General features: G+C 37.1%; 1 protein-coding gene and 1 pseudogene across 3 annotated transcripts in view; both read left to right on the top strand.

The window, feature by feature from the left end:
• NT5C2 (5'-nucleotidase, cytosolic II) overlaps positions 1–27,471 on the top strand; it is a 64,678-nt gene that overhangs the window by 18,176 nt on the left and 19,031 nt on the right. For all 3 annotated transcript variants that reach the window (XM_037495665.2, XM_037495666.2, XM_037495667.2), the window contains one exon: positions 11,038–11,111. In XM_037495665.2, the coding sequence (XP_037351562.1) occupies positions 11,038–11,111 (74 nt within the window). The remainder of the gene's footprint in view (positions 1–11,037; positions 11,112–27,471) is intronic.
• Positions 2,313–3,116, top strand: LOC119233392 (proteasome subunit beta type-6-like; annotated as a pseudogene).

Genomic DNA, 27,471 nt, shown 5'->3' on the forward strand with positions numbered 1-27,471 from the left:
TGAGAGAATTCACCAGAGCCAGAGCGGGGAGCAGAGCAGGCAGAAGGACCGAAGTACACTGCTGAGGGGAGCAGCGGGCGGCAGGAGAGGTCTGCGCGCCATGTGGGACCCTCCTCCGGTGGCCGGGGAGCAGCCGGGGATCGAACCGGCGCTGCAGAGGCCGCGGGCAGCTTCGCAACCTAGCGCTCAACCGCTGCGCCACCGGGGAGGCCCTATATGAAGAATTCTTACAACCCTGTTTAAAAGTGTGCAAAAGTTTTGAATAGGGCCTCCCCGGTGGCGCAGCGGTTGTGCGCTGGCTTGCGAAGCTGCCCGCGGCCTCTGCGGCGCCGGTTCGATCCCCGGCTGCTCCCCGGCCACCGGAGGAGGGTCCCACATGGCGCGCAGACCTCTCCTGCCTCCCTTCTGCCTTCTCGTCTTCCCAGCCTCTGGCTCTGCTCCCAGCTCTGGCTCTGGTGAATTCTCTCACCCTCCCGTGCTTCTGACTGTACCCAGTGCATGTATAAACAAAACAAACAAACAAATAAATAAATCATAAATAAAAATACATGCCTCTTTAAAATAAAAATAAAAAAAAAAATAAATAAAAAGTTTTGAATAGATACTTCACACACAAAAGATGCTGTACATCATTAGTCACTAGGGAAGTACAAATTAAAACCACAGTGAAATACTATTGCATACTTGCTAGAATCACTAAGATTAAAGACACAGCATGGAGCAACTGAAGTTCTCATGCTGTACTCATGAGAATGCACACTGGAAAATAGTTTTGACAGTGTTTTTTAAAGTTAAGCATACACTTAGACATATGACCCAGTAATTCCACTTTTAGGTATTTACCAAAATAGGAAGTATATAACCATATATATTGTGAATGTTCGTATCAGAATTATTTATAATAGTCAAAACTGAGAACAATGCAAGCCATCCATGAACTGAATGGATAAATGAATTGTGGTCTATCCATACAAAGGAATAATTCTTGGATATAAAAAGAACTAATGATACATATAACAACATGAAAGAATCTCAGAAGTATTGTGCTAAGAGGCCAGATGCAAACTACATTATGTTTGATTTCACTTATATGAAAATTTATAGTAACAAAGCAAAGATCAGTGGTCTCCTGGGACCAAGGGTTGGGCAAAGTAGAGCAAAAAGATACGAAGGGATATTTTGAGTTGAAGAAGTGGGCTAGAGTGTGATAGGAGTTACATAAGTATATACAGTTGCCAAACTAATCAAACCTTATACTTAATACCGGTGAATTTCATTTTTAGTAAATTATACCTCAAAGTTGGTGGGGGAACAGGACTTGAGAAGCTCCTCAACTTGTTTATTTAAAATTTTGTAAATAGGTTATTGTGTATTCATTTTCAAGGGAATATATTTGATGGAAAATACACATGCTCTGGGATGTATAGTGCAAGAGGAAAAAATGCATTGTCAGTGTTATGATTGAACTCTATTCAGCTAGTGTTGTTAGAATGTCTTTTATTAGAACTGCTCTCAGTTAAGAGGCCAAAATGAGTTTTATTGTTTGTTTTTATTTTTAATTCTAGAGTTTGACCTTTCCCATTATTGGCACAGTGACTCTTGCTTAATGATAACATGGGTAATCCTATTATTTTTCCTCTAATTTTTATCGCAGAGTTCAACTGCTCCATTTTAAAATATGCTCAATTTGTTAGTCTTTAATTAAAAAATAAAATAAAATGGGGAGGGCATCTCCCTGGTGGCGCAGGGGTTAAAGTCTCAGCACTATCAAGCTATCCCCAGCCACTGCTACATGAGTTCAATACTGGGCCAGGGAGCTGACCCACATGGTATAGCAGATCTCTCCTGTTTCCTCGCTGCTCCCCTCAGCAGTGTATTTCAGTAGATCCGCTTATTCTGCTCTGCACTCTGTCTCTGGTGAATCCTCTCACCCTCCTACCTCTGGCTTGCATCCCAGTTCTTGTATGCATAAATATATAAAACATAAATCTTTGAAAAAAAAACTGGGGAGGAAAAAATGAAAAATGACTAGAGGAAAACAAGAAAAATGTAATTAGGAAAACCTTTGTTTAATATAAGTGAGGTGTTAGAACAATAAATTTAATTTCAGAAGTACTGACATTCTCTGATTTCTCTCTTAGTTTGTATATTCTTCTTCATTTGTTAGTCCTGTCTTTTATTCTCCCTTATCCTGCTCCCATTACAGGAATTCCTTCATTTGAGAGTAAAGGTGAAGGGAGTTTCATGTTTCTTCCTTAATGCTTTTGAAGAATCTCCTTAGTATGCTTTGACATCTTTGGTAGAAAAATAGTGTGAGCGGGAGGAAGATGGCGGCCACCTTAGTAGCTGCTCGAGGAGCGGGCCGGCACCAGCCTGGGGGCTGGAGGCCTTCCCCCCCCCCCCCCCACTGGGAAAACCAGGAAGTCTCCACAGGGGTGAGGAAGGACTAAAGACCACTATAATGGCCGTGCAGTTTGACGGGGGCGTGGTTCTAGGAGCCGACTCCAGAACAACCACTGGGTCCTACATTGCCAATCGAGTGACTGACAAGCTGACCCCTATTCATGACCGTATTTTCTGCTGCCGCTCAGGCTCAGCAGCTGATACCCAGGCAGTAGCTGATGCAGTCACCTATCAGCTTGGTTTCCACAGCATTGAGCTGAATGAGCCTCCTCTGGTGCACACAGCAGCTAGCCTCTTTAAGGAGATGTGTTACCGATACCGGGAAGACTTGATGGCAGGAATCATCATTGCGGGCTGGGACCCCCAAGAAGGAGGGCAGGTATACTCAGTACCCATGGGGGGCATGATGGTAAGGCAGTCTTTTGCCATTGGGGGCTCCGGGAGCTCCTATATCTATGGCTATGTCGATGCTACTTACCGGGAAGGTATGACCAAGGAAGAGTGTCTGCAATTCACTGCCAATGCTCTTGCTTTGGCCATGGAGCGGGACGGCTCCAGTGGAGGTATGATCCGCCTGGCAGCCATTGCAGTCAGGGGTAGAGCGGCAAGTACTTTTAGGAGACCAGATCCCCAAATTCACGATTGCCACTTTACCACCTCCCTGAATCCTGGTATTCTAGGATACAATAAGAGACACCCCAGACAGACCCAAAATTCAAATAAACATTTTGTCAAAGAGAAAAAAAAAAAAAAGAAAAGAAAAAAAAAGAAAAATAGTGTGAGCAATACTATCTATTTTATCACTCTTAAAATACACATTTTTTTTGTTATTTAAACATCTGAAATTGGGGTGCATCTAGCATTATATATAGCACTTAGAATTAAGATGAGTTCTGTCAGAGAGAATTTTATTTCTTTCAGTCTTTTAAGGGCAGTATTAACCAGCTAGTATTATAAATTCAGATCGCAAACATACATTACTTGTTTATAATCTCAGTGAGTTGTTTTTTCTTCCCTAGACTCAGTATCAAGGCTGAGATGTACATATTTCCTTGTAGGCTTTGTCTGTGTTGTAGATTTACTTTTCCTTTATCCTTGTATTATGGGTATGACTCTTTGGTACCCTAGTTTTATGAAAATGACTTCGGGCCACCTCTTCTCCTGTCCCTTTGTAGTGGTATAAAATTTGGGTAAGTTTTATAATGGTTAGCATCTTAAAATTTTAAGCATCTTTAGTTCTGTGCATGTCTCTATTTTCACTGGAATTTTTAAATATTGAGTGTTTAAATGAGATGTATATTACAATTCATGTTTTATTTTAGAAATGATAATATGCTTGTTTTCAGGCTTTTAACATATAAGCTGCTGTTTTCTAGAAACAATCTGATAAAAGGTACCTTTCCTGAGGGCATTCCTCAGAGAAAATAATAAGACAAATCGATAAGGAATTGTTGACTAGAATTTATGAAAGCAGGGACTAATGCTACTAAGTGATTTTTGGTTTTATAATCTAGTCCATAATTTGTTCTTGTGTCTGTATATTCATGATATCTGAACTTCAGATTTTTAAGATTTAATTTCATAAATTAGAAAATTCTTATATATATTTTTAAATGACTAAGTATATCTTTTGCTCAAGGATGGGGACATAAAGATAGACTAGGATCTTGCCATTAAATTTTAAAAACCACAGCTTTACTTAGATAGGGGTTGCATACCATTCACTCACCCTTTTAATGTGTATGATTCAGTGATTCTTTGTACAGTCACAGACTTATTTAACGCCTCTGTCTAATTTTAGAACATTTTCATTTTCCCCAAAAGAAACCCCATAGCTCATTAGCAGATACTCTTTAGTCCATCCTCCCCATAACCTCTTGCAACCACTAACTGCTCTTATAATTTTAGTTTAAGCTTAATTTTTAGCTTAGTTCAATATTGTGTCTGTTCTTTATCAGGCCCTATGCAAGCTGGGAAGACAATAGATCCTGACCTCAAAAGTTTATAAGTCAGTAAGGGATTAAAGAACTGAGCCTAAAACCATCATTGTTACATAGTTCTTTGGTACACTCAGAGTAGTCTCTTGAAGAAATCACTTGAGAATGATGGATCTTGAAAAATAAGATGAGACATTTCAGGAATAGGAAGCAGCATAAACAATGCCTCAGCATTTCTGTCAGAAATAGCACATAGTGGGCCTCCCTGGTGGCTCAGCGGTTGAGCGCTGGGTTGCGAAGCTGCCTGCAGCCTCTGCAGCGCCGGTTCAATCCCCAGCCTCTGGGCAAGGGTACCACATGACGCGCAGACCTCTCCTGCCGCCCGCTGCTCCCCTCAGCAGTGTACTTAATCAGTCTGCCTGTTCTGCTCTCCGCGCTGTCTCTGGTGAATTCTCTCACCCTCCCGCGCTTCTGACTGTACCTAGTGCTTGAATAAATAAATAAATAAATAAATAAATAAATAAATAAATAAATAAATCTTAAAAAGAAAAAAGAAATAGCACATAGTTCTTATTCGAGAAAAAGGTGAATGATGTGGAACATCATGAAGTAAGACTAGTTTGGGAAAAAATGTTAAAAGGCTTTAATCTCCCTGAGGATACAAAAATTGGTCATTTATTAGGGAAGAATGTCTATAGTTTACTAAATAGAAAAGTGACATGATTAGAACTGGGTTTTAGGATCGATTTTCAAACTATGATGTGGATGGGACCAGATTTTTTTTTTTAAATTCCAGTCTGTTTCAAGTCATAAAATAAAAATGAATTACTAAAAAAATGGAGACATATATTTAAATCTATATTTTTTAATTATTCACCAAATGATTTCTTTGTCAAATTGTTATAAAAGCTTTAAATATTTTCAATATATGTATGTATCGTGTCCTGGATTAATAACAACTGTTCACAGGTCAGCATTGGTCTCTGGACCACACTTTGAGCAGCTCTACTTCAGAGTAATTTGGCATTATTGTGAAGGCAGAGTAAGTGGGAAATGATTGCTGACGCGTCAAATTAATGAGGACCCAGGCACGTTGCTAGCATTGTGAATTGAATGTAAGATCTGGATTCCAGAGACATTTGGAATTAAATCAAGGCATATCAAATGATGGTTGAGATGGTGTAGATTTGAGGAGTGGAAAGAATCAAAAGATACTAGATTTTAGGCTTGAGTAGGAAAATGAGAGTGCTAATAGATGAAATAGGAACTAGTTTGAGGAGAAAGAAAATGTGTTTTCAACAAAAATTACATTATAGCACTTTTCTTTTAAAGCTCACACACATATGTTTGGGTCATAATCTCAATTTACACTCTCATGAAAGCTCTTGTAACCTTTTCTTTGATTGTAACAAACTTTAAGTATGTGATTACACAAACTCATAGCCAAAACATTCCCAAGAAGATTTTATACTTGTATTCTTAGTCTCATTTGTATTGCAGTAACTGTTGTTGGGCGCTCGGCCAGGAAATTGTGACTCCCAGGCTGGGGAGGAGTTAGGGAAAAGTTCACCATTGCCAAAGAGATTCTATTCCAGATGGATTTGTGTGGAGCAACAGTGATATCCAATGACAAGTTAAATTAGACACAGAGGTGTTTTCTCCACACTGTCTTGGAAGATACATGCTGTTGAGAGGCCTGGTACAGACTAAAGCTATCTTTTTGAAGTTAGATTAAAGTTACACAAAAAAGGTTACACTGGGGACTTGAAGAAGAATTTTGTTATGTGACTTCAAGAGCTAATTGACTCAGATAGTTTCACACTTTACAAAACGGCAACCAGTGACAGATGAGGTAATGCTGCTTTAAATTATGAGTTAAATCTCAAAACCATTAAGAGTTTGCTGTTCACAAAATTTCAAATTTAGTAAATTGCATGTTCATGTTCCTTAAATGTGATATATTTTAGATCCCTATTCTTAATGCGCATGTATTAATAGCCTTATTTATTTTGCTTCATCTGTATTTATTTGGATAGAATTTCTTCAAATTTTATGCCTTGCTACAGTGGGATATAATTGTAAAAGCTGCTACATTTGTTTTTGTGTTGAAGTCTGTGCCTGATTTTATAGTGTTCCTGTCTCCTAAAGATTGTTTTGCTTGTTCATGCTCAAATCTGCATTTTGCAAATAAATGACTTAGTATGAAGGAATTTCTGGCTGATAATTGTGTTTTAAGGTTGACTGCTTATTTTAATCATGTTTCTAGGGTGATGGCTTTGTGCTTTATTTAAAACAAGCTTTGGAAAGTTAATTTCACAAACGTATTCAAGCCTTTTGAAGATAGAGGTGTGGATTATATTCCATTGGCTAATAATTTAGAAAAATGGTGGAAGTAAACACATTGGCAAAGGTAGAAAGCCTTGGGCCCAGAAGAAAATTTTGGATTTTTGGGGCAGTGATTTTATTTTATTTTTTAAAAAAATGTATGCTGGTGATACTGGGCCAGCCTTTTAATGTTAGGGTATCTAACATTTTCTTTTGTTATAACAGTAAAGGATAGTCTTTAGTTTGAGGCCAAGAGATTAGTTTCTCTTGAAGACTATCCTGGAGACATGGTATTTCTGGCTCAAGGCTGCCTCTCTGCTTAAGTCAGTGCATACTTTCAGCATTATTATTTTTGTAAATCTTAGTATATATATTAATGTAATTGTATAATGCAGCTGCTCTGTTTTGTCATTAGAGCCTTGCTTATGCACTTTAGACATTTGTACACAAATTATATTTAATTCCTTATATTTATTCCTTATATTTAATTCCCTACCTCTGGTGTTTTGTAGAATAAATTAGGGACAGAAAAGGAGAGATGAGGATACATATGAGATTTTTCTGTTTGTTTCATAATAGAAATGAATTAGAAGGGGTGACAAGTGATTTTCTTTCAGTTAAGGAATTACTTTTGTGAGTAAGGCTTTTAATTTTTAATAAAAGTGAAAAGATAAAGGACATATGGTGAAAGATATAGGACATATGGTGTTTTTGTAGAAAAGCATCTTATTTCCTAATTTTCAGCATCTAAAAAACTTTTCCTAATTCTGCCTAATCCCTGAAGGAGAACTTCTAGAATGTCACAAAACAGTACCTGCTTTGTAGTAAACAGTCAACAAATGTGTTGATTGAATAAATAAGGGACTAGTCAAAAAGGAAAGAGTATGGTTTGCTGAATATTTACAGTGATTATTTTGGCAAAAAATTTTATATTCTTTATATATCATTTACAGAGTTTGTGTAGATAATATCTAAGGTGTGTTATGATCTTTATGTCCTAAAAAATATGATGAATATATGTTTAATATTTCATTTGGCCAAGTAAGAAACTGGTAAACTATCTTGCTAGGCTTTTTGATAATTTCTTTCTACCTTTACTACTGATTAAGTGATATTAGTCTCTTTTTTTCCCCTGTGATTTTAGCTGTACCTGAAATCAGTTCACATCGATCTTTAATCAGAATCAAAGCTGTTTTATTATGTTGTCCCATGTATATTTCTCTTCGATTGTATATATCACAACGAAGAAAAATCTTCCCAGTTCATCCCTGCCTGAATTCCCCAGGAATATTTTAAGCATGTCAGCTATCCTCTGACCAAGGATTTGATCCTGTTGGCCCCCTAGCCTGAATTGAGAATGTCTGAAAAGCCTAAGCTTCAGTGATAACATTTAGTTTCCAGAGTTAGAACCATTACTTTTTTTATGTTTTGCCTGTCTTGCCTTCAGAAGAATTTGTGTAACTAGGAAATAGTGACGATAAATATTAAATGCTCTTATCAGTAAAAGTCAGGTGAAGTTTGATGAAGATGGTAGAGGGGTCACTGTGATGTATTTTGGGATTGTGGAATATTTAAAAGAAAGGTTTGGGTAGATGTCATTTATCCTGTAGCTCCTTATAACCTTAAGCTTCTGCCACTCCCATCTCCCACCCACTGATTATTAATCTAAGACAAAGTAAATAGTGACTTTGCAGAGATCTGGTTTGCTTAAGGAAAGAAAATGTAAATATTTTATATAGCATCTTTCAGGAACTAAGAGTTTTAATAGAGCTAATCTAGTGTGTATATATAGGACACTGTGAGATGGTCATAACTTTCATATTTTCCAGAAGACACCAATTCTGAACTCAAAGGCCTACTGATTTTAAGTCTTCGATTAAAATATTTTAATATTTGAAATACTTGAAAATTTTTCTGCATTTAAGCTTGGTGATTACATTCTCAGATGAGAGGAAAATTTGAAACAGTAATGATTTTGGTAAAGAGTCATTACCTAGGTCAGTAGTTACCAAACTCTTGAATATTCCTTCAGTTAAAATATGGGATATTGGGCCTCCCCAGTGGCACAGCGGTTGAGTGCTGGGTTTCCAAGTGGCCCGCAGCCTCTGCAGCGCCGGCTCGATCCCCTGCTGCTCCTGGCCACCGGGGCAGGGTCCCACATGGCACAGACCTCTCCTGCCGCCCGCAGACCTCTCCTGCCGCGCGCTGCTCCCCTCAGCAGTGTACCTCAGTCCTTCTGCCTGCTCTGCTCCCCGCTCTGGCTCTGGTGAATTCTCTTACCCTCCCGCGCTTCTGACTGTACCCAGTGCTTGTATAAATAAATAAATAAATCTTTAAAAAAATGGGATATTTATCCCTATACTACACTCCTTGTAAAGTAGAAAACTATACAAATTAGACATTTTAAAATGATGAAATAAATATCAGTAGAGCTACTATTTTCTTTTATCCCAGTGGAGTCTTTTGCATCCCTGGGTCTCTTCTCTTTGGAGACATTACTCTAGATCATTAATGAAGCGGCCCAGACTAGGGCATCTTTAAGTTTCCTATGTGATTTGTAGCATTGTCATTTTTCAGTTACTTGTGAAACAAAGGCAAAGAAAAGGTTTGGTAATTAAAGGATAAACCATCCAGTTGTAAATTTGGCTACCAAGCCAGAGATAAGATGAAAGGATATGCTTATTTTCAGAGTGATTAAAACTTACCCCCCCATGTTGATGATCTACCATACAAACATATAATAATATGTTTACTTTTCCCTCCATCTCATAGTAATCTTTCTGAAGTTTGAATTTGATAATTTCATTTCTCAAAATTCAATCATTTGTTCTTGTGTGCAGGACTAAGTCCTAACTCCATTATGTGACATCGAAAGTCTTCATGCTTTTGATCCCTGCTAACCTTTTTAGTTTCATGGCTTTTATTGCCCCTTCTCCATACCCCCACTCCTCTGGAAGACCTCCTTTTGTAAAACAAAAGAAAAGTAGAATCAAAACTACTCAGTTCCAGCGGTTGAGCGCTGGGTTGCGAAGCTAACCAGAGGAGGGTTGGCGCGCAGACCTCTCAGCAGTGTACTTCGTTTCAGCTCTGGTGAATTCTCTCACCCTCCCGCGCTTCTGACTGTTGCATGTGCATGTCTTACCTGTTCCAACTATAATTATTCAGTAGTTCACTGTAAGCCTTCTCTTTGCTTGATTATGTTGCTTGGATTGCCTTTCTTGTTTTGTCCTACTAGAAAATTCCTACTGACTAAGATTCAGACATTTCTTCTGGTCTCTGAACAACTGGTACTGTCTCCTCCATGTTATTTTTTTTTTTTTAAAGATTTATTTATTTATGCATACAAGAACTGGGGCACAGGCCAGAGAGATGCAGGGGGTGAGAGGATCCACCAGAGACAGTGGGGGACAAAATAGGTAGATTGACCGAAATACGCTGCTAAGGGGAGCAGCGGGTGAGTCAGGAGAGGTCTGCTGTGCCATGTGGATTGCTCGCTGGCTGCGGATCAAACTCATGCTGCAGAGGCTGTGGACTGCTTCATAGTGCAGTGCTTAACCCCCTTTGCCACCAGTGAGGCCCCCATGTCTCCTCCATGTTATTTTATAACATCTATTGAATTGGTATTATTATTTGCCTGTAAGTTGCTTTTCTAGTAGGCTGAGTTCCTTAAGAATAGAAATTGGTAGTTAAAAATATGGGGGCAGATATTCATTTGTTTACTGCCATATCACAGTAACGGGCATATAGTAATAGTTAATCAGTAAGTACTTGTGTACTGAATATATTTATGTCTTTAGTATCTGGCATATGGCAGTCTTTCAGTATACCATTGTTCATTAAATAACAAATGAATTATAAAATCTCAGAAATGAGCTTATTTTATGAGGTCAAGGTTTGAAAAGGAGAACTGGCTTTCTGAAATTTTGAGTCCATGGAATGGTTAATACCAAGATACAATAAGAAAATCCACATATTTTTGATAATGTGATTTCTGATTTCACTTATGGCCCAAGAACGAATGGAATGATTTTCCTTTTGAGTCCTAATATTGGTATTTAAATGAGAAACTCTAGAAAGATAGCCAAATAACTCCACTACATTTAAGAATTTTCTTTTGGGCCTCCCCTGGTGGTGCAGGTGGTTGAGCGCTGCGCTGCGAAGCTGTCCGCAGCCCCTGCAGTGCTGGTTTGATCCCGGCCTGCGAGGGTACCACATGGCACTGCAGACCTCTCCTATCTCGCCCGCTGCTCCCCTCAGCAGTGTATTTCGTCAGTCTGCCTGTTCTGTTCCCCACTCTGTCTCTGGTGAATCCTCTCACCCTCCCGTACATCTTTAGTATTAATTGAAATGTCACTTTTTTTGTTTTCTTTAGGGTGTTTGTGAACCGAAGTTTAGCCATGGAAAAAATTAAGTGTTTTGGTTTTGATATGGATTATACACTTGCTGGTGAGTAGCACTTTGATTGCTTAATAACTATTGTTTCAGGTATAATGACAGGGGTTCAAGTAGGCAATTCACTTTACACTTAATTGATTTAATCATATATGTGTTTGTCTGAACCTCTTTTTATCAAGCAACTTCCATTGATGTTTGTAAATTGAAATTGCCAGATCTCTTTGAAATTTAGTTTGCACAGATAGAGCAAGTGCTAAATTATTATAAAGACCTTGGTTAAGAAATGATAAGGGGGAAATTTTACATTAATGTGAACATTTGGGTACCTTTTGCTTTTATTCTCTTGAGCTGATCTTCAAAGATGAAATTTTGTATCTCTCACTCTACCACAAGATAAACCTTTATTAAACTTTTTAATGCTATTCTTAAGCAAAATGGAAAATGATTACACATATACTATGTAAAGATTTTCTAAAAACTGGACCTGTTAGCTTTGTTTATTATCAAATTGACCTTAAACACTGGCACTGTGCTGTTTTTCCCGTCCTTTCTCTGAACTATCTTTGAAATAATGTATTAGTCAATAGTTATTATATCTTTTCAGAACTTATGAAACTTTTATTAAAATACTTCTAGTCTGGTGAATATGTTGTTTCAGAAGTAATAGAGATGAGGGACTGAGTTGAGCACATGTGCTTTTATGTTTTGTACATGAAGGTGTATACAGCCATGGCTCTCAGAAAAACATCAGGAATTTTCTCTAAAAAATACTGTCTTTATGACCATAAAAACTTAAAATTTATAAATTGAACTTATGCAACAAACTTAAATGAATAGTACAAATGTACAAAAATAAACACATGCAGTTTATAGGTATGTGCCACATAGTTATGGCCATGCTATTTGTTAAAGAAGTTATTCTAATAATAGACACTGACTTGATTGGAATTTCTCTTTCCTCCATATACTAATTACTTGGTTTTCTATTTCCTTAAAGTTGTTTTTGCATCATTTCAGTTCTTTCACCTTTTCCTAACTGGGCACAGACACTTTAGGAGTGGGCAGAAGCACTCTACTTTCTTAGTGAAGATCTTGCTTGCAGTCCAGATTGGGAGAAAAGTTGATAATCTTTCTCCTTTCTAGAATTCTAGCTATCTAGGGAAGGAATGGCGAGGCTTCAAAGCAGAAATAGAAGTTAATGGGTTCAAAATGTAACAAACTTTTCCCCTTGGTTATTAAGGCAACCTCATTATATTAAAATAGTTCAGTTATAAGTTCAGTGAAAACCTGTAATGTGCCGGGCACATTTTGTTACTGAGCACTGAGATAATATTCCCACAGAATAATGACAAATATGAATTCTCTTGGTTAGTGGAAAAATCACTAAGCCTTAATCTTTAAACTTTAAAGATTACCTCATGGTTGCTTTTATTTTTGTAATCCTGTTTCATATTTTAATGCTTACTCTTAGTCAAAACTAATATATATACTTGTCTTACTTACAGTAATTGGTAATATTTATTGATTATTATGTGCCAGGCCAATTTAAGTGCTTTACATAGATTATCTTATTTAATAAATCAATTATTTATTTTATAACACTTATTTAATGTTCATAAAAACCTATGAAGGCATGTACTACTAATATTGTATCTATTTAACAGATGATGCTAATATATTAAGGACATTTGTCCAAAGACATTTATTTAGCTATGATATAACTAAGATTCATACCTAAGTGTAAATGTGTATGTATATATAATATAGATTTATCATTTGAATATTAATTTATAGAGAGATAATTTGAAAGAAACACACTCCCTCTCCTTTAAACAAACTGGGATTTAAGCACTCAAAAGTTCCTTAGAGTAGTTCCCTTGTCCCTAAATCATATAGGTGTTACAAATCAATACTACCTCAATAAAGAATGAATGAACAAATGAATGAATGAGTTAAATGAAATAAAATAAATTCTTTGTTCTTTCTGAAGCCTTCTCTGAGACATTGTCTTCTCTATGCAATCCTGACACCATGGCATATCATTCCCTCAGAGCTAATATTTGTGTTGTAGCTTTTTGTTTAACTTATCTGTTTCTCTATTGGCCTCTGAGTTTCTCAAGGCCAAGGGGCTTTCTTCTTCACATTTATGTCCTGTGTATTGCCAAAAGCCTGGCATGCATGCATATATATGTGTGTGTGTTGTATACACACAGTTTTAAGAAAGATAGTACTTGACCCAATATAAAATACACTTAATTATTCAGCTGAAATGACTTTAAAAAAATGAACTTAATATAAAATTTTTAGTAAGGTTTATTGAGGAATAAGTTACATAAATAAAACACATGCATTTTAAGTATATAGAGCTTGACAAAATGTATATACCTATGTAACTATCACCACAGTCGAGATACAGAATATTTTCGTCCATCCCAAAAGTTCCCTCATTGCTTCTCTGAAGTCAGTTCTCTTTCCTATCCCACCCTTTGTCCAAGGCCGTTTTGTCACAATAGATTAATTTTGCCTTTTCAGAATTTCATATAAATGGATTCGTGCAGTATGTACTCTTGTGTCTGGCTTCTTTTGCTCAGCATAATGTTTTTGTGATTCATTCATGTTGTTGCATCTGTCAGTAAGTACAGCAGTCTCTCCTTATTCTTGGGGGAATATGTTGGCAAGATTCCCAGTGGATGCTTGAAAGTGTGAATAGTACCAAACCCTATATTGTATTGATTTTCTTTTCACATACATACCTATGATAAGTTTAATTTATAAATTAGGTACAGTAAGGATTAACAATAATGACTAATATAACAGTTATAGCAATAGGCTATAATAAAGATTATGTCAGTGTATCTCTTTTCTCTCAAAATATCTTATTGTAGATAATATTTTCAGACTGCTGTTGACAATGGGTAACTGAAACCAAAGCAAAACCAAGGATAAGAGAAAATTATTGTTTTTTTTTTTTTTAACCTCAACATTTAACTTTTTATCTTGAAATAATTTGAGGCCTACAGAAGAGCTACAAAAAGAATAGTTTGTGTTTACTCCCTCCTAATATATTATCTTATTTGATCACAGGTGACCAAAGACATTAACAATCCAGAACTATTAATTGAACTACAATCTTGATTCAGTTTTTATGAGGTTGCCCACTAAACTTTTACTTCAATATAGGGTACAATCTAGAATTCCATATTACATTTAGTTGTCATATTTCCTTAGTCTTTTCTATTGATAGTTCCTAAATATTTGAGAGGTATACCACAGAAGTGATTTACCCTTCCTCAGCCTACCAGGGGTATATAATGTTAACAGCTCTTATTATTAGTGATGTTAGCAGGTCAGCATTATGAAATTATCCTACTTAAACTTTCCCTTTTTTGGAGAGAGGCAGCAAGAAGTATTTTGTTGTATCCATTTATTTGTTTATGGACATTTGGGTTGTTTACAGTTACAAGTGAAACTGCTGTGAACATTGGTGTTCAAGTCTTTTTGAGGATGTGTATTTTTATTTCTCCCTCAGTGGGATTGCTAGGTGACGTGCTTACGTTACAGGAAACAGACAAATGGAAGTAGTGATAGCATTTTAAATTTCTGCTAGAAAGCATGAGTTTTCTGATTCTCTACTCATCAACTATACTTGATACTGTCCTTTGAATTTTGGCTGTTCTGGTGAATGTATAGTATTATCTCCATTGTGCTTATTGGCTATATGTATTTTAAGTGTGTGTGAAGTGCCTATTCAAATACCCATTTTTTAAGTTGGGTTGTTTATCTTTTTGTAGTTGAGTTGTAGAAGTTCTATGTATATATTCTGAATACTGGTCCTGTGTTGATACACGTCTTGTGAATAATATTTGTTAGTCTTTCAACAGTCTGTTCTATTGATCTAAGCAAATATCAGTAATTTTGATTATTGTAGGTTACTCTTGAAGTCAGATAGTGCATTCCTCTAACCTTCTTTTTTACAATTGTTCTGATTATTCTAGGTCCTTTATATTTTTACATAAATTTTAGGATCGGGTTATCAGTTTTTCAAAAAAGGGATTTTAATTTAGGATTTTGTTCTCTTAAGTCAGTGGAGAGTCACTATCTTAACAGTATTGTGTCTTCAGTCCATGAAAACAATACATACATTGTTCCAGTTATCCAGTCTTCTTTGGTATCTTTAGTAAACAGTGGTTGTGTGATTTTTGGTGTAAAAATTCTTATATATATATTTTGGTGCATCTGTCTGTTAACTAGTTCATATTTTTTATGCAGTTGTAAATGTTTTAATTTTTATCTTCTGTTATGTAGATAAAGAACTCATTTTTGTATATATATATTTTTATTTATATATTTTTGTACAGTGTTTGATTTCTCCTCTCAGGTGTTGTCCCTGTAGAATTACCAGCACCACCCCTGAACTTGTTACTATAGACTCTTTTTTTTTTAAGATTTATTTATTTATGCATATAAGAGCTGGGGCCAGAGGTGGGTGGTGGGTCATGGGGGTGTGTGTGAGAGGATTCACCAGAGACAGAGTGGGGAACAGAACAGGCAGATTGACTGAAATACACTGCTGAGGGGAGCAGCTGGTGAGTCAGGAGAGGTCTGCTGTGACATGTGACTTGCTCCCTGGCTGGCTGGGGAATCCAGCGGATCCAGGGGATGGAGCTTGTGCTGCAGAGGCTGCAGACAGTTTCATAGGTTTCGGCTTAGAGGTTGTGGCTTAACCCCTTGCACCACCAGGGTGGCCCTAACATAAACTCTTGGGCTCTTCCCTCTGGTTTTTGATCCCTCTCCCTCCCCTTCACCTGAATGTCTCCAATTTATAATTTGCCTACTAGTTTTTTCTTTTTTTTTTCTTTTTGGTCTTTTTTCACCCTGATACTTTGTATGATTTCCCTATGTTTATCCTCTAAGTAAAACCATCGGATATTTTTCTTTTTCCTTTTGTCTTATTTCACTGAGTATAATCCTTTCTAGCTCCATCCATGTTGCTGCAAATGGCATACATCTTTTTGTATATTGATTGTTGCATAGTGCAAATAAATTTGCTTAGTTCTAGTAGCTTTTTTGTAGATTACTTAGATTTACCTACAAAAATGATCTTTTCATCTGAAAATTGATTTTTCCTTTCCATTCTATATGTCTATGCACTTTATTAAATTTTTCTTTAATCTCCCTTCACTAAAACCTTAGTATCATATTGAATGAAGGTGTTGTAATTGGACTTCCTTGCCATATTCTTAAATGTAGGGAGGGAGTTCAGTTTTTCACTATTTAGTTATAATGCCATAGATTTTTGTGTATATGCTTTTTATCATATTGAGAAATTTTTCTTTTATTCTTAGTTTTCTGGAAGTTTTATTTTTGATGTGAATGGGTTGGTTGCTAAATATCACAAAATGCATTTCTGCTTCTATTGAAATGGTCATATGATTTTTCTTTTTTAGTCTGTGAAAGAGTGAATTTTATTGGTTGATGTTTGAATGTTAAAGTACCTTGCATTCCTTTAATAGATCCTATTTGTTTGTGTACTTTTGGCCCCACTTTTTACATACTGGCAGCTTTTCTTTTTTTTAGATTCTTGCATTGTGTTTGAGAGGTATTGATCTGTAGTTTTACTTTTTTTGTAAAGTCTAATTTTGGTTTTAGGGTAATACTGGTCTTATATAATGAGTTGAGAAACATTCCCTTTTCCTATATTCTGCAACTGGATAGCACTGATACTGTTTTTTCTTTAAGTATATGATGGGCCTCCTTGGTGGCGCAAGGGGTTAAGTCTCAGCATTATGAAGCTATTGCAGCCACTGTAGTATTAGTCCTATCCCCAGCCAGGGAGCTACCCACGTGGTGTAGCAAATCTCTCCTGTCTTGCCCACTGCTCCCCTCAGCAGTGTATTTCCCTCACTCTATTTGTTCTGCTCCTAACTGTGTCTCTGGTGAATCCTCTCACCCCCCTGCCCATACCACCCCCGCTGCCTATACCCCAGCTCTTATATGCATAAATAAATAAATCTTTAAATAAATAATAACATAAATATGTGCTGGGCCAGGAGTCATCTTTGTAGGAAGGGTTTAAATTACACATTCAGAAACTAGACAACTTCCTCATGCCATGCACAAAACCAACTCAAAACAGATGAAAGACTTGAACATAAGACCAAAACCATAAAGTATATAGAAGAAAACATAGGCAAAATACCCCATGACATATATCTCAGAAACATCTTTAAAGACTGCCATTTGTAGCAACATGGATAGAGCTAGAAGGGATCATGCTCAGTGAAATAAGCCAAAAGGAAAAAGAAAAATGAAGCAGAGAAGCAAAGAAATAGAAGAAAAAGATAAAAAGCTAGGATAACATCAAACTAAAAAGCTTCAGTAACCAAAACAAAGAGATACCCAACTAATGGGGAGAAAATATTTGCATTCCACACTACTGGTAAGGACTGATTTCAAAGATCTACAAAGAGCTCACACAGCTCAGCAAAAACAACCAGTCAGAAGATGAGCAGAACTAAAAAGATACTTCTCCAAAGAGGAAATGCAAATGGCCAACAGGTATATGAAAAAATGTTCAACATCACTTACAATCAGGGAAATGCAAATCAAAACCACAATGAGATACCACCTTACACCAGTGAGAATAGTGCACATTATAAAAACAGGCAATTGCAAATGTTGGCAAGGATGTGGAGAAAAAGGAACTCTCCTACACTGCTGGCAGGGATGCATATTGGTCCAACCACTATGGAAAGTTGTGTGGAGGTTCCTCAAACTACTAAAAATGGAGCTACCATATGACTTAGCAATTCCACTCCTAGGAATTTACCCAAAGGACACAAAAACATTAATTCAAAAAAATACCTGCACCCCTATGTTTATTGCAGCACTTACTTACAATAGGTAAGATATGGAAACAACCCAAATGCCCAAAAATAGATGACTGGATCAAGAAGATGTGGTGTACATATACACAATGGAATACTATTCAGCAAACAAAAAAGATAAACTGATGCCATTTGCAACAACATGGCTAGAGCTAGAAGGGTTCATGCTCAGTGAAGTAAGCCAGAAGGAAAAAGAAAAATATCAAATGGTTTCACTTACAGGAGGAATAAAGGGGAGCCAAATAAGGTATCAGGAAAAAAAAACAATTAAAAAAAACAAAACATAGCAGGCAGCCATAAATCAGACATTCTGCAAGGAAAAGGGATCAAAACAGGAGAGAAGAGCACAAGGGAATAGTCCCGTGATGGTTCACAGGTGAATTGGTGGTAGAAATTTTTTTTTTAAAGATTTATTTATTTATTTATACAAGCACTGGGTACAGTAAGAAGCGCAAGAGGGTGAGAGAATTCACCAGAGCCAGCGCGGGGAACAGAACAGGCAGATGGAGGAAATACACTGCTGAGGGAGCAGCAGGTGCGGCAGGAGAGGTCTGCGCGCCATGTGGGACCCTTGCTGGTGGCCGGGGATCGAACTGTCGCTGCAGAGGCTCCGGGCAGCCTCGCAGCTCGGCGCTCAACCACTACGCCACTGGGGAGGCCCACATTTGATATTTTTTATTAGGACCTAGGCAGCACCTTGTATTTCTGATTATAATTTTAAAGTTTGATTGTTTTGCTTTTGTATTTTAACCTTTAGCACCATTAACACTACGTTTTATGTTGACCTACTTTGTTGCTTCAGGTGTTGATTGAAAATGCCAAGGGAGAAGGAAATATGGCACAATGCATTTTCTTTTTTATACCATGTGTATTTTGACTTTAGAATTTGGGGAATTCAGAGAATTGGCTTCTTAATTTTTTTCAGTATATATTAAATGCTTAATAAACAGCTGTTATATAAGTAAGCATCCTTCTTTTTATACCTTTCCCAACATATAATAAAATATTTAGTTTTTTGTTTTTTTATTATTATATATATATATATATATATATATATTTAAGATTTACCCACCTATACATACAAGAGTTGGGGCACAGGCCAGAGATGCAGAGGGTGAGCGGATTTACCAGAGACAAAGCAGGGAACAGAACAGGCAAAGTGAAGGAAATACACTGCTGAGGGGAGCAGCGGGCGAACCAGGAGAGGTCTGCTGCACCATGTGGGTTGCTCCAGGGCCAGCCAGGGATCCAACTTGCACCGCAGAGGCCGCAGACAGCTTCACAGACTTGCATCTCAACCTCCTGTGCCACCAGGGAGACCCAGGTTTTTGTTGTTTTTTTTTTTTTTGAGGGAGGGAGGAATTACCTAATAAGTGCTAATGGTAACTGAAAGGAAATGACTAAGCTATGCTACAAAACTCTTTATGTTTTGATACATATTATATATGACCTGTGAATTGTCCATTCTGGCAAGCAGTATTTTGAGTAATAACACAGTTACTATTTATAGCATATATGGGTACTGCTTTTCAGAGTTAGGATGTAATGAAATTGATGGTGAGTCTAGAATTGATGCTTTTCAAGTGTGTGCAATGGCAGTCATGTTGTGGAATAGCATATTGACAGGAGGAGGTTATTAGTTCAGGCCTTACCTTATTACACTGTAAACTTTGTAATACATTTGCTCTGAGAAAACAGTTACATAGGTTTCTCAAAGATTTTTCCCCTCTTGTTTTCAAATGTAGGAATTATGTGCTTTTTTTTGTGTGTGTGTGGAAAATGTGGAGGGATGGGATCTACTTTTAGAGATTTGTTTTGTCATGATTTGATTTGGATTTTTTTTTACCACCTTTATAGTTCTTACTGACAGACAAGAAAATTTGTTTTGAATAATCCTGATGTTTTGAGAGTGCTTTTCATTATGTCAAATATTGGGTGAAGGTTATTTGTCACTAGTAAATAAGGAAGTAGATAATTGAGGCAGAATACATACAAGAAGAATGTTAAGCTGTACATGCAATAATTCTGAGCTTGTAATCTCCCAGAAAAACTATACAGCCCTTTGGTATTCTACAAATGCCAAAGGTAGGTTAGTTTCTTACTAGCCTTTAAAAATTTTGTTGAGTTTTTTCATAGTTTGGTATATTCCCCTGAAGAAGTGTGTCACGGTGTTCAGTTAACATAATCCATTTTGATGGGAACCTTGTTTCATGTCATCTGAATGCCAGCTTAATACTTCAATTTTTCGGGAAAGAGCTCTTTCTACTGTCCCTGTAATTAAATCAAGCTATGCATTTTTAGTATTTTTATTCATTTATAGGATACTATATGATTGACTTTTACATAAAATAAAAAAAACTACAAATAAAATACTTGCCCATAGACATAAACTAATTTTTCCTGATTGTCTTCAGCTTAAATTGGTTTTAATCCTAAAATCTGCCTATAGAATTATCATCAGTGTTGGTATTTATCTCTGCAGCACTGTAGACTAACACTTTCTTTAGTGTTATTATGTACATTAATTTTGCTTTAACCAGTTTTTCTACTAAATACAGATGAGTTCATATTTAAAACAGTGTGTAGAATCCAGGTATTAGTAAGTCTTGTATATTAGCTTTGCCATTGACTATGTTTCATATATAAAACTACCTATAGGGCCTCCCCAGTGGCGCAGCGGTTGAGCGCTGGGTTGCGAAGCTGCCCGCAGCCTCTGAGGCGCCGGTTCCATCCCCAGCTGCTCCCCGGCCACCGGAGGAGGGTCCCACATGGCGCGCAGACCTCTCCTGCCACCCGCTGCTCCCCTCAGCAGTGTCCTTGTGTCCTTCTGCCTGCTCTGCTCCCCGCTCTGGCTCTGGTGAATTCTCTCACCCTCCCGCGCTTCTGACTGTACCCAGTGCTTGTATAAATAAATAAATAATCTTAAAAAAAAAAAAAATAAAACTACCTATAATCCTCTCACCCCTAAATTACCTTAGTGATTTTCTTTACACATGATGTGTATCAGAAACCAGTCCTTCACACTTTTGGCTTTCTTTGCAGCTGTGTATTTTCCCTCTCTTGAGGTCTGTTTTTTTCCTTAATTAGATGTGTTGAGTTTCCTATTTTATTAAGTTGTGTTTGCAACCTTTATCTGGAAATAGTCTTTAACCTTTTATGCTTACGTGGGACAAATGGCTCACACTGGTAAGTGCATTATCCGGGACAAATCAAGCCAAAAAACATCTTGAAGATTAGGTTTTGGGACTTGGGAGAGATAAGAAAGTTGTTTTTAGCCCAACTACTTCCTCTCTGCAGAATGAAGGCCCCAGTCTGTACTATTTGCGAATTTTGTTTCTTTGGTTTTATTTGCATAGAGTACTGCTAAAAATGTACTAAATGTGCTAAAGAGTACTGCTAAAAAAACACACACACACATATATATTGCTGAATTGTGGACAGTAGTGTGAAAATAGAAAACCAAGGGAAGATTAGTATTTTTTTTTTAGAGGCATATATTTTTATTTATTTATTTGTTTATTTGTTTGTTTGTTTGTTTATACAAGCACTGGGTACAGTCAGAAGCGCGGGAGGGTGAGAGAATTCACCAGAGCCAGAGCGGGGAGCAGAGCAGGCAGAAGGACCGAAGTACACTGCTGAGGGGAGCAGCGGGTGTCAGGAGAGTTCTGCGTGCCATGTGGAACCCTCGCCCAGCAGCCGGGATTGAACCGGCGCTGCGGGCAGCTTCGCAACTCAGCGCTCAACCACTGCGCCACCGGGGAGGCCCGAACTTAAAGTTCTTTCTGACTTAACTTTTTAGAAGTTATTTACCACAAGGAGACAATAGGGCAACATTTTTGGGTAGAGGGAGGATTTACTATTTACTTACTGCCCTTCACAAATATAGAGTGACACTTGGTTTAGAAGTATAAAATGTATTATTTCTAACTTATTTAGGAAATTATCTTGATTTTTCTTTTTTCTTTTTTTTTTTTCAATTAAGAAGTCCTCTTTTGGGGCCCCTTGGGCACAAAGATCCAAAGAGAGAGACATTTCATTTCTTTCTAGCTCCCAAACCTTCAGTTCTTAGCCATTTTGATAAGTCCATCAATAATTTTATGTTACTATTTCAGAACTAGTGGATGCCATGGCAAGTATCCAGAACCTCCCACTTCCTGAGAAATTGTCAGGGAGAACAAAATATATATTAACTGTGTACTGTTATGTTAGAAAATGTACTCATGCCACTCAGTGTACCTCATAATCCTCAAAACAGCCCATTGAGGTAGGATTTATTAGCTCTATTTTATAAATAAGGCCACTAAGTCAAGAGGTAAAATGACTTGTATATTAGCTAGCAAGTGAGTGAAGACTCAAAAAGCTAGAATTTAAACCCATGTTAGTTTCTACTTTTCATGCTGTTCCCAGCTATCAAAGGAACAGAAATGTTTGCTAATCATCAGATGAGAAATCAATGAGAGAAAAACACACATAAACAAAAATGATCATTTATTCCCCCCCCCCCCAAAAAAAAAAACAGAAATCCTCCCTAGGGCAAAATGCATCATTCTCTTGCATTTAAATGTAATCCTCATCCTTTCATCTTTAGAAAATTTCTTTTCTTTTTAAAAAAGATTTATTTATTTATGCATACAAGAATGGGGTACAGGCCAGAGGCGTGGGGAGTGAGAGGATTCACCAGAGACAGAGTGGGAACAGAACAGGCAGATTGACCTGCTGAGGGGAGCAGCAGGCTAGTCAGGAGAGGTCTGCTGAGCCATGTGGGTTGCTCCCTAACTGGCCGGGGATGGAACTCGTGCTGTGGTGGCTGTGGACAGCTTCATAGGTTGCGTCTTAACCCCCGGTGCCACCAGGGAGGCCCACATTTTTTCTTTTAATTAAAAAAAAAATCTATTAGAATGAACCCTCAAGACTACTGTTTAAAGACTGTTTTGGGAGATAGTACTATAAAATTCATGTATTTTTTTTTCAAATAAGAAATCTTGGGAAGGACTGAAAATATATTTATAATGAATTTTCTGTACTCCCCTTCTTTCTAGACCATATCATTTGCCACTGGGGATGATATCCACTTATCTCAGATCCAAACACTTTGCCTAAAGTGAGGAGAGAGGATTAGAATAAATTTAAGACTACCATGGAAGAAATTAAAAGAAACTTATTCTTGCTATTGGTAAATTAGAAGATTATCCTGCTACTAGCAGTGTCTTAGGGCTGTGTATTAGTACCTAACCCCATGTATCTAGTAGATGTACTCTGATAATATTTTATTGTTATTGGAAGTGACTCAACTCATTTTGACATTTAAATGAACCAGGTTTTGTTTTTTGCATGATGTATTTATTTGGACTATAGATCAGGGTATGCTGATTATGCTTCTGTCAGCTGTTATGTATTCTCACCAAACTTACTGGCATTAGAGGCATTTAAAGGGGTAAAGAAAGACAGCCTAAAGTAAGAAGTATTATACAGTATACTCTTGCTGAAGACATCTAAAACAAATTAGAGTACCTGCTTTCCTCTTTTTTAATTATGGTAATATGTACATTATATAAAAGTTACTATTTTAACTACTTTAATGCATATAATTGAGTGGCATAAGGTATATCCACAATAGTGTGAAACCCTTGCCACTAACCATTTGCAGAACTTTTTCCTCATCCCAAACAGAACTTAACCTATTAATCAATAACCTCGTTTTTTCTTCTCCTCAGCCCCTAGTAACTTTTACTTTGTCTCTGTGAATGTAAAGTGAATATAAGTGAAAGCCTATAATTGTCTTTTGTGTCTGACTTTTTTACTTAGCATATTTTCAAGTTCCATCCATGTTGTAGCATGTATTATAATTTCATTGCTTTTTAAGCCTGAATAACACTCCATTATATATATATATATATATAACATTATATATATGTATATATATAAAACACTATTCATTGATGGACACTTGGGTTGTTTCCATCTTTTGGCTGTATTTGTGAATAATGCTGCTCTGAACATTGTTGTACAAGTGTACAAGTATCCGAGTCTGTGCTTCTATTCTTCTGGGTATACTCAGGAATGGAATTGCTGGGTCTTGTGGTAATGTTGTTTTTAAATTTACAAGGAACTGCCAAACTTCCACAGTGGTTGCACTATTTTATAGTTCTACTAGGAATGGATGAGGGATCCAGTTTTCCCATATGCTCGGTGATACTTGTTATTTTCAGGGTTTTTGTTGTTGCTGTTTTGATAATACTCGTTCTAATGGGTGTGAGGTGGCATATCTTCCAGGTTTTCATTTAGATTTCCTTAATTAGTGATGTTGAGCATCTTTCATGTGCTAATTAGCCATTTATCTTATTTGCAGAAATGTCTATTTATATAGTCAACTCATTATTGAAGACATCCCTGTATCTGTCATTTGTTAAACATTTTAGGAATTCTTTTGGAATTGAATTTAGAGCCAATTTATAAGCCTATAACAAAACCTGCTTCAATGCTTTAAGTAGTCACCCCCCTCCCTTATTTTTAAACCCAGTTGAATTTCCCCATTTATTTATTGGTAGCTTTAATGACTTTCCCGCTTTCCCCATTAAATTCATCATCTGTTGTTGAAAATGTGCCATCAGTAAGGATATCTAAAATAGCATGCTCTAGACTCAAAGTAATTTTGAAAGGAGAGTTTCAAATATGCTTTTGAATAATACTTGCATTATTGGAGTAACTATATATTGCCTTGGGGAGTGATTATTTTGAATGGGAGAAAGCTCATTTGGATATGTTCTGTTCTGCTTTTATTTATTTATTTATTTAAGATTTATTTATGCATAAAAGAGCTGGAGTACAGGCCAGAGGTGTGGGGGGTGAGAGGATTCACCAGAGACAGAGTGGGGAACAGAACAGGCAGACTGACTAAAACACACAGCTGAAGGGAGCAGCGGGCAAAACAAGAGAGATCTGCTGTGCCATGTGGGTAGCTCCCGGTGAAACAGGAGAGGTCTGCTGTGCCATGTGGGTAGCTCCCTGGCTGGCTGGGGATCGAACTCATGATGCAGAGACTGCAGATAGCTTCACAGTGCTGTGCTTAACACCTTGCACCACTAGGGAGGCCCAGGGTATAATTCTTAAGGCATTGTTGTAAGGGACCAATAAAGTGAACACATAATGGTTCCTTTATTTCCTAGGTTTTCGATCCACTCTTTTTTTTTTTTTTGAGATAAACAGAAGAACAATTATTTAGGATACAAGTTCCTAGTAAGTGTACAGATTTGGGGGAAGGGAGAAGATTTGAGTTAGGTAATTAAGAATTTTTTTTTAATGTTCTTCTAATACTCTTAATTTTTTAGCCAATAAATTTCTTATTTAACTTTGCTTTTGTAAAGAACTGAAATCGGCAGTCTTTCTAATTATACTTATTTTACTTATTTATATGCCTAGCCATTTAAGGAAGATGGTTTAATTTTATATTACTAAAAGTATCACAGGGCCTCCCAGGTGGCGCAGCGGTTGAGTGCTGGGTTGCGAAGCTGCCCGCGGCCTCTGCGGCGCCGGTTCGATCCCCGGCTGCTCCCCGGCTACCGGAGGAGGGTCCCACAAGGCGCGCAGACCTCTCCTGTCGCCCGCTGCTCCCCTCAGCAGTGTACTTCGGTCCTTCTGCCTGCTCTGTTCCCTGCTCTGGTGAATTCTCTCACCCTCCCGTGCTTTTGATTGTACCCAGTGCATGTATAAACAAACCATCAAACAAACAAACAAATAAATAAAACATGCCTCTATAAAAAAAAATAAAAGTATCACAAGGTGTCTAGTTTTTGCATTTTAAGTAAGTGAGATCGTTTTTAGAAGTCTTCAATTTTTTAAGATCTCATGGGGTAGAAATAAAATTATTGGCCATGTTGATGTTACTGTATTAGGGTTTTCAGATAGTTTTAAAGAGTGGAAAATAGTCCTTTAGTAGATGTTTGATGAGAATTGGAAATTTTCCTTAATGAAAATTACCTTTTCTAGTTATACAGTCTGAGAACCAACATCATGTAGCCTAATCATTTATAGCACAGGTGCAAATAGCATTCATGTGTGGTTAGATTGGAATTTTGTTTTTCATCATTGGTGGTGATTTTTCCTTGCTGTAATGCTTGTAGGAGTTTAAGCATTATGTTTGGTCATTTTACTGTTTAGTACCATCTACTTTCCACATAAAAGTTTAGAGGAGTCTAGGCATATTTAAAAAAAAAAATCTAAGTGTCTCTAGGGGAAGTGAATCCTTAAAAAATTAAGATAATGTCTATCTTAAATGTGTCATTATCTTTAAAACATGTATTTATCTCCAAATCAGTTATTAGATAGACTAGGTATTAGACTAGGTATTCAAACTTTATGAGAGAATAATCTGACTGCTTACCAAGGTCAAATAACCAAGCCTGACAGAATCAACATAAAAAATTTTCCTTCTATTTCACATTTAGGCATCTGGTTAGATTTTCAGCAGCATGCAGTTGGTTCTTGTCTATATCAAGATGACAAAATTAGGTGTTGCAAGGACAGAAAAACAGGTAGTTAGGTACAGATAGATTTAGTTTAAATGGGTACTTTCAAGCACTATGAGACTGCTCTGGTTTATTCTCTAGTTTGTTTCGTGTACTACAATTCAGCTTTAAATACTGTGCTGCATTCAGTTTTTGTCATAAAAACCTCAAATGTGCTAGAGAAAATAAGCTAAGACAAATTTATATTTTGCTTTGTCTTCTGACTTAACATTTCAGGATAGGACTTGACTTATATTCAGGCTTAGGATGCCAGAAAAATAAATAATGCACACTACTTGGGCTTATCTTCAGTATCATCATTTTGTTATTGCCAGTTAGTTGTATTTTAGTGATGACCAGAGGCTTCTAAATAGGACAGTAACCTCTGTAATACCTATTTCCAAATGGTGACTCTCTGTTCAGCCCATCACAACAGTTTTAAAACTGGTTTTTGTTTTTGTTTTGTTTTGTTGCTTTGTTTTGTTTTTTAACAGGAGAGCCAGTGTAACTCCTTCAAGACTGGAGTGATACACACTGCATCTGCATCTGCCTCATGTGAGTTCTCATTTTGGCAGCAGCACTCTCTAGGCTGGAACCTCTGTAGAGGTTTGCCCTTTCTTTTTCTAAAATCTGTAAACTACTATACAGTGTCTTGGTGGCAAAGGTAAAAAGTGCATGAGACTTCCACATTTTCCTGCAGAAAGTTTTCTACTCATTCCGAAGGACTGTTGCCTCTAATAGGTTCTAGCTCATATGCATAGCTCTACTCAGAGCCCACAGCCTTCACCCCCACATAGGCAGTTGATACTTTTTGAAGATATATTCTCCCCCTCCCCCTAGATTATGGAATAAAGAATATCTTTAAATGCTCTCCGTAGCTTCAGCTTTCAAAGCTTTGCTTGTTCTCTTTATAGTCTACTTACGTAACCTGAGAACATTGTGTGCTGCCCTAGTGGCTGAGCTGTCCTCTCTTTTGGACTCTGGCCCTTAAAATAACTTCTTCTTTTGTCTTTGAATATT

Source organism: Talpa occidentalis, unplaced genomic scaffold, assembly GCF_014898055.3.
Source record: "Talpa occidentalis isolate TD23 unplaced genomic scaffold, MPIMG_talOcc4v2.1 talOcc4.8, whole genome shotgun sequence".
NCBI classification, from domain to species: Eukaryota; Metazoa; Chordata; class Mammalia; order Eulipotyphla; family Talpidae; genus Talpa; species Talpa occidentalis.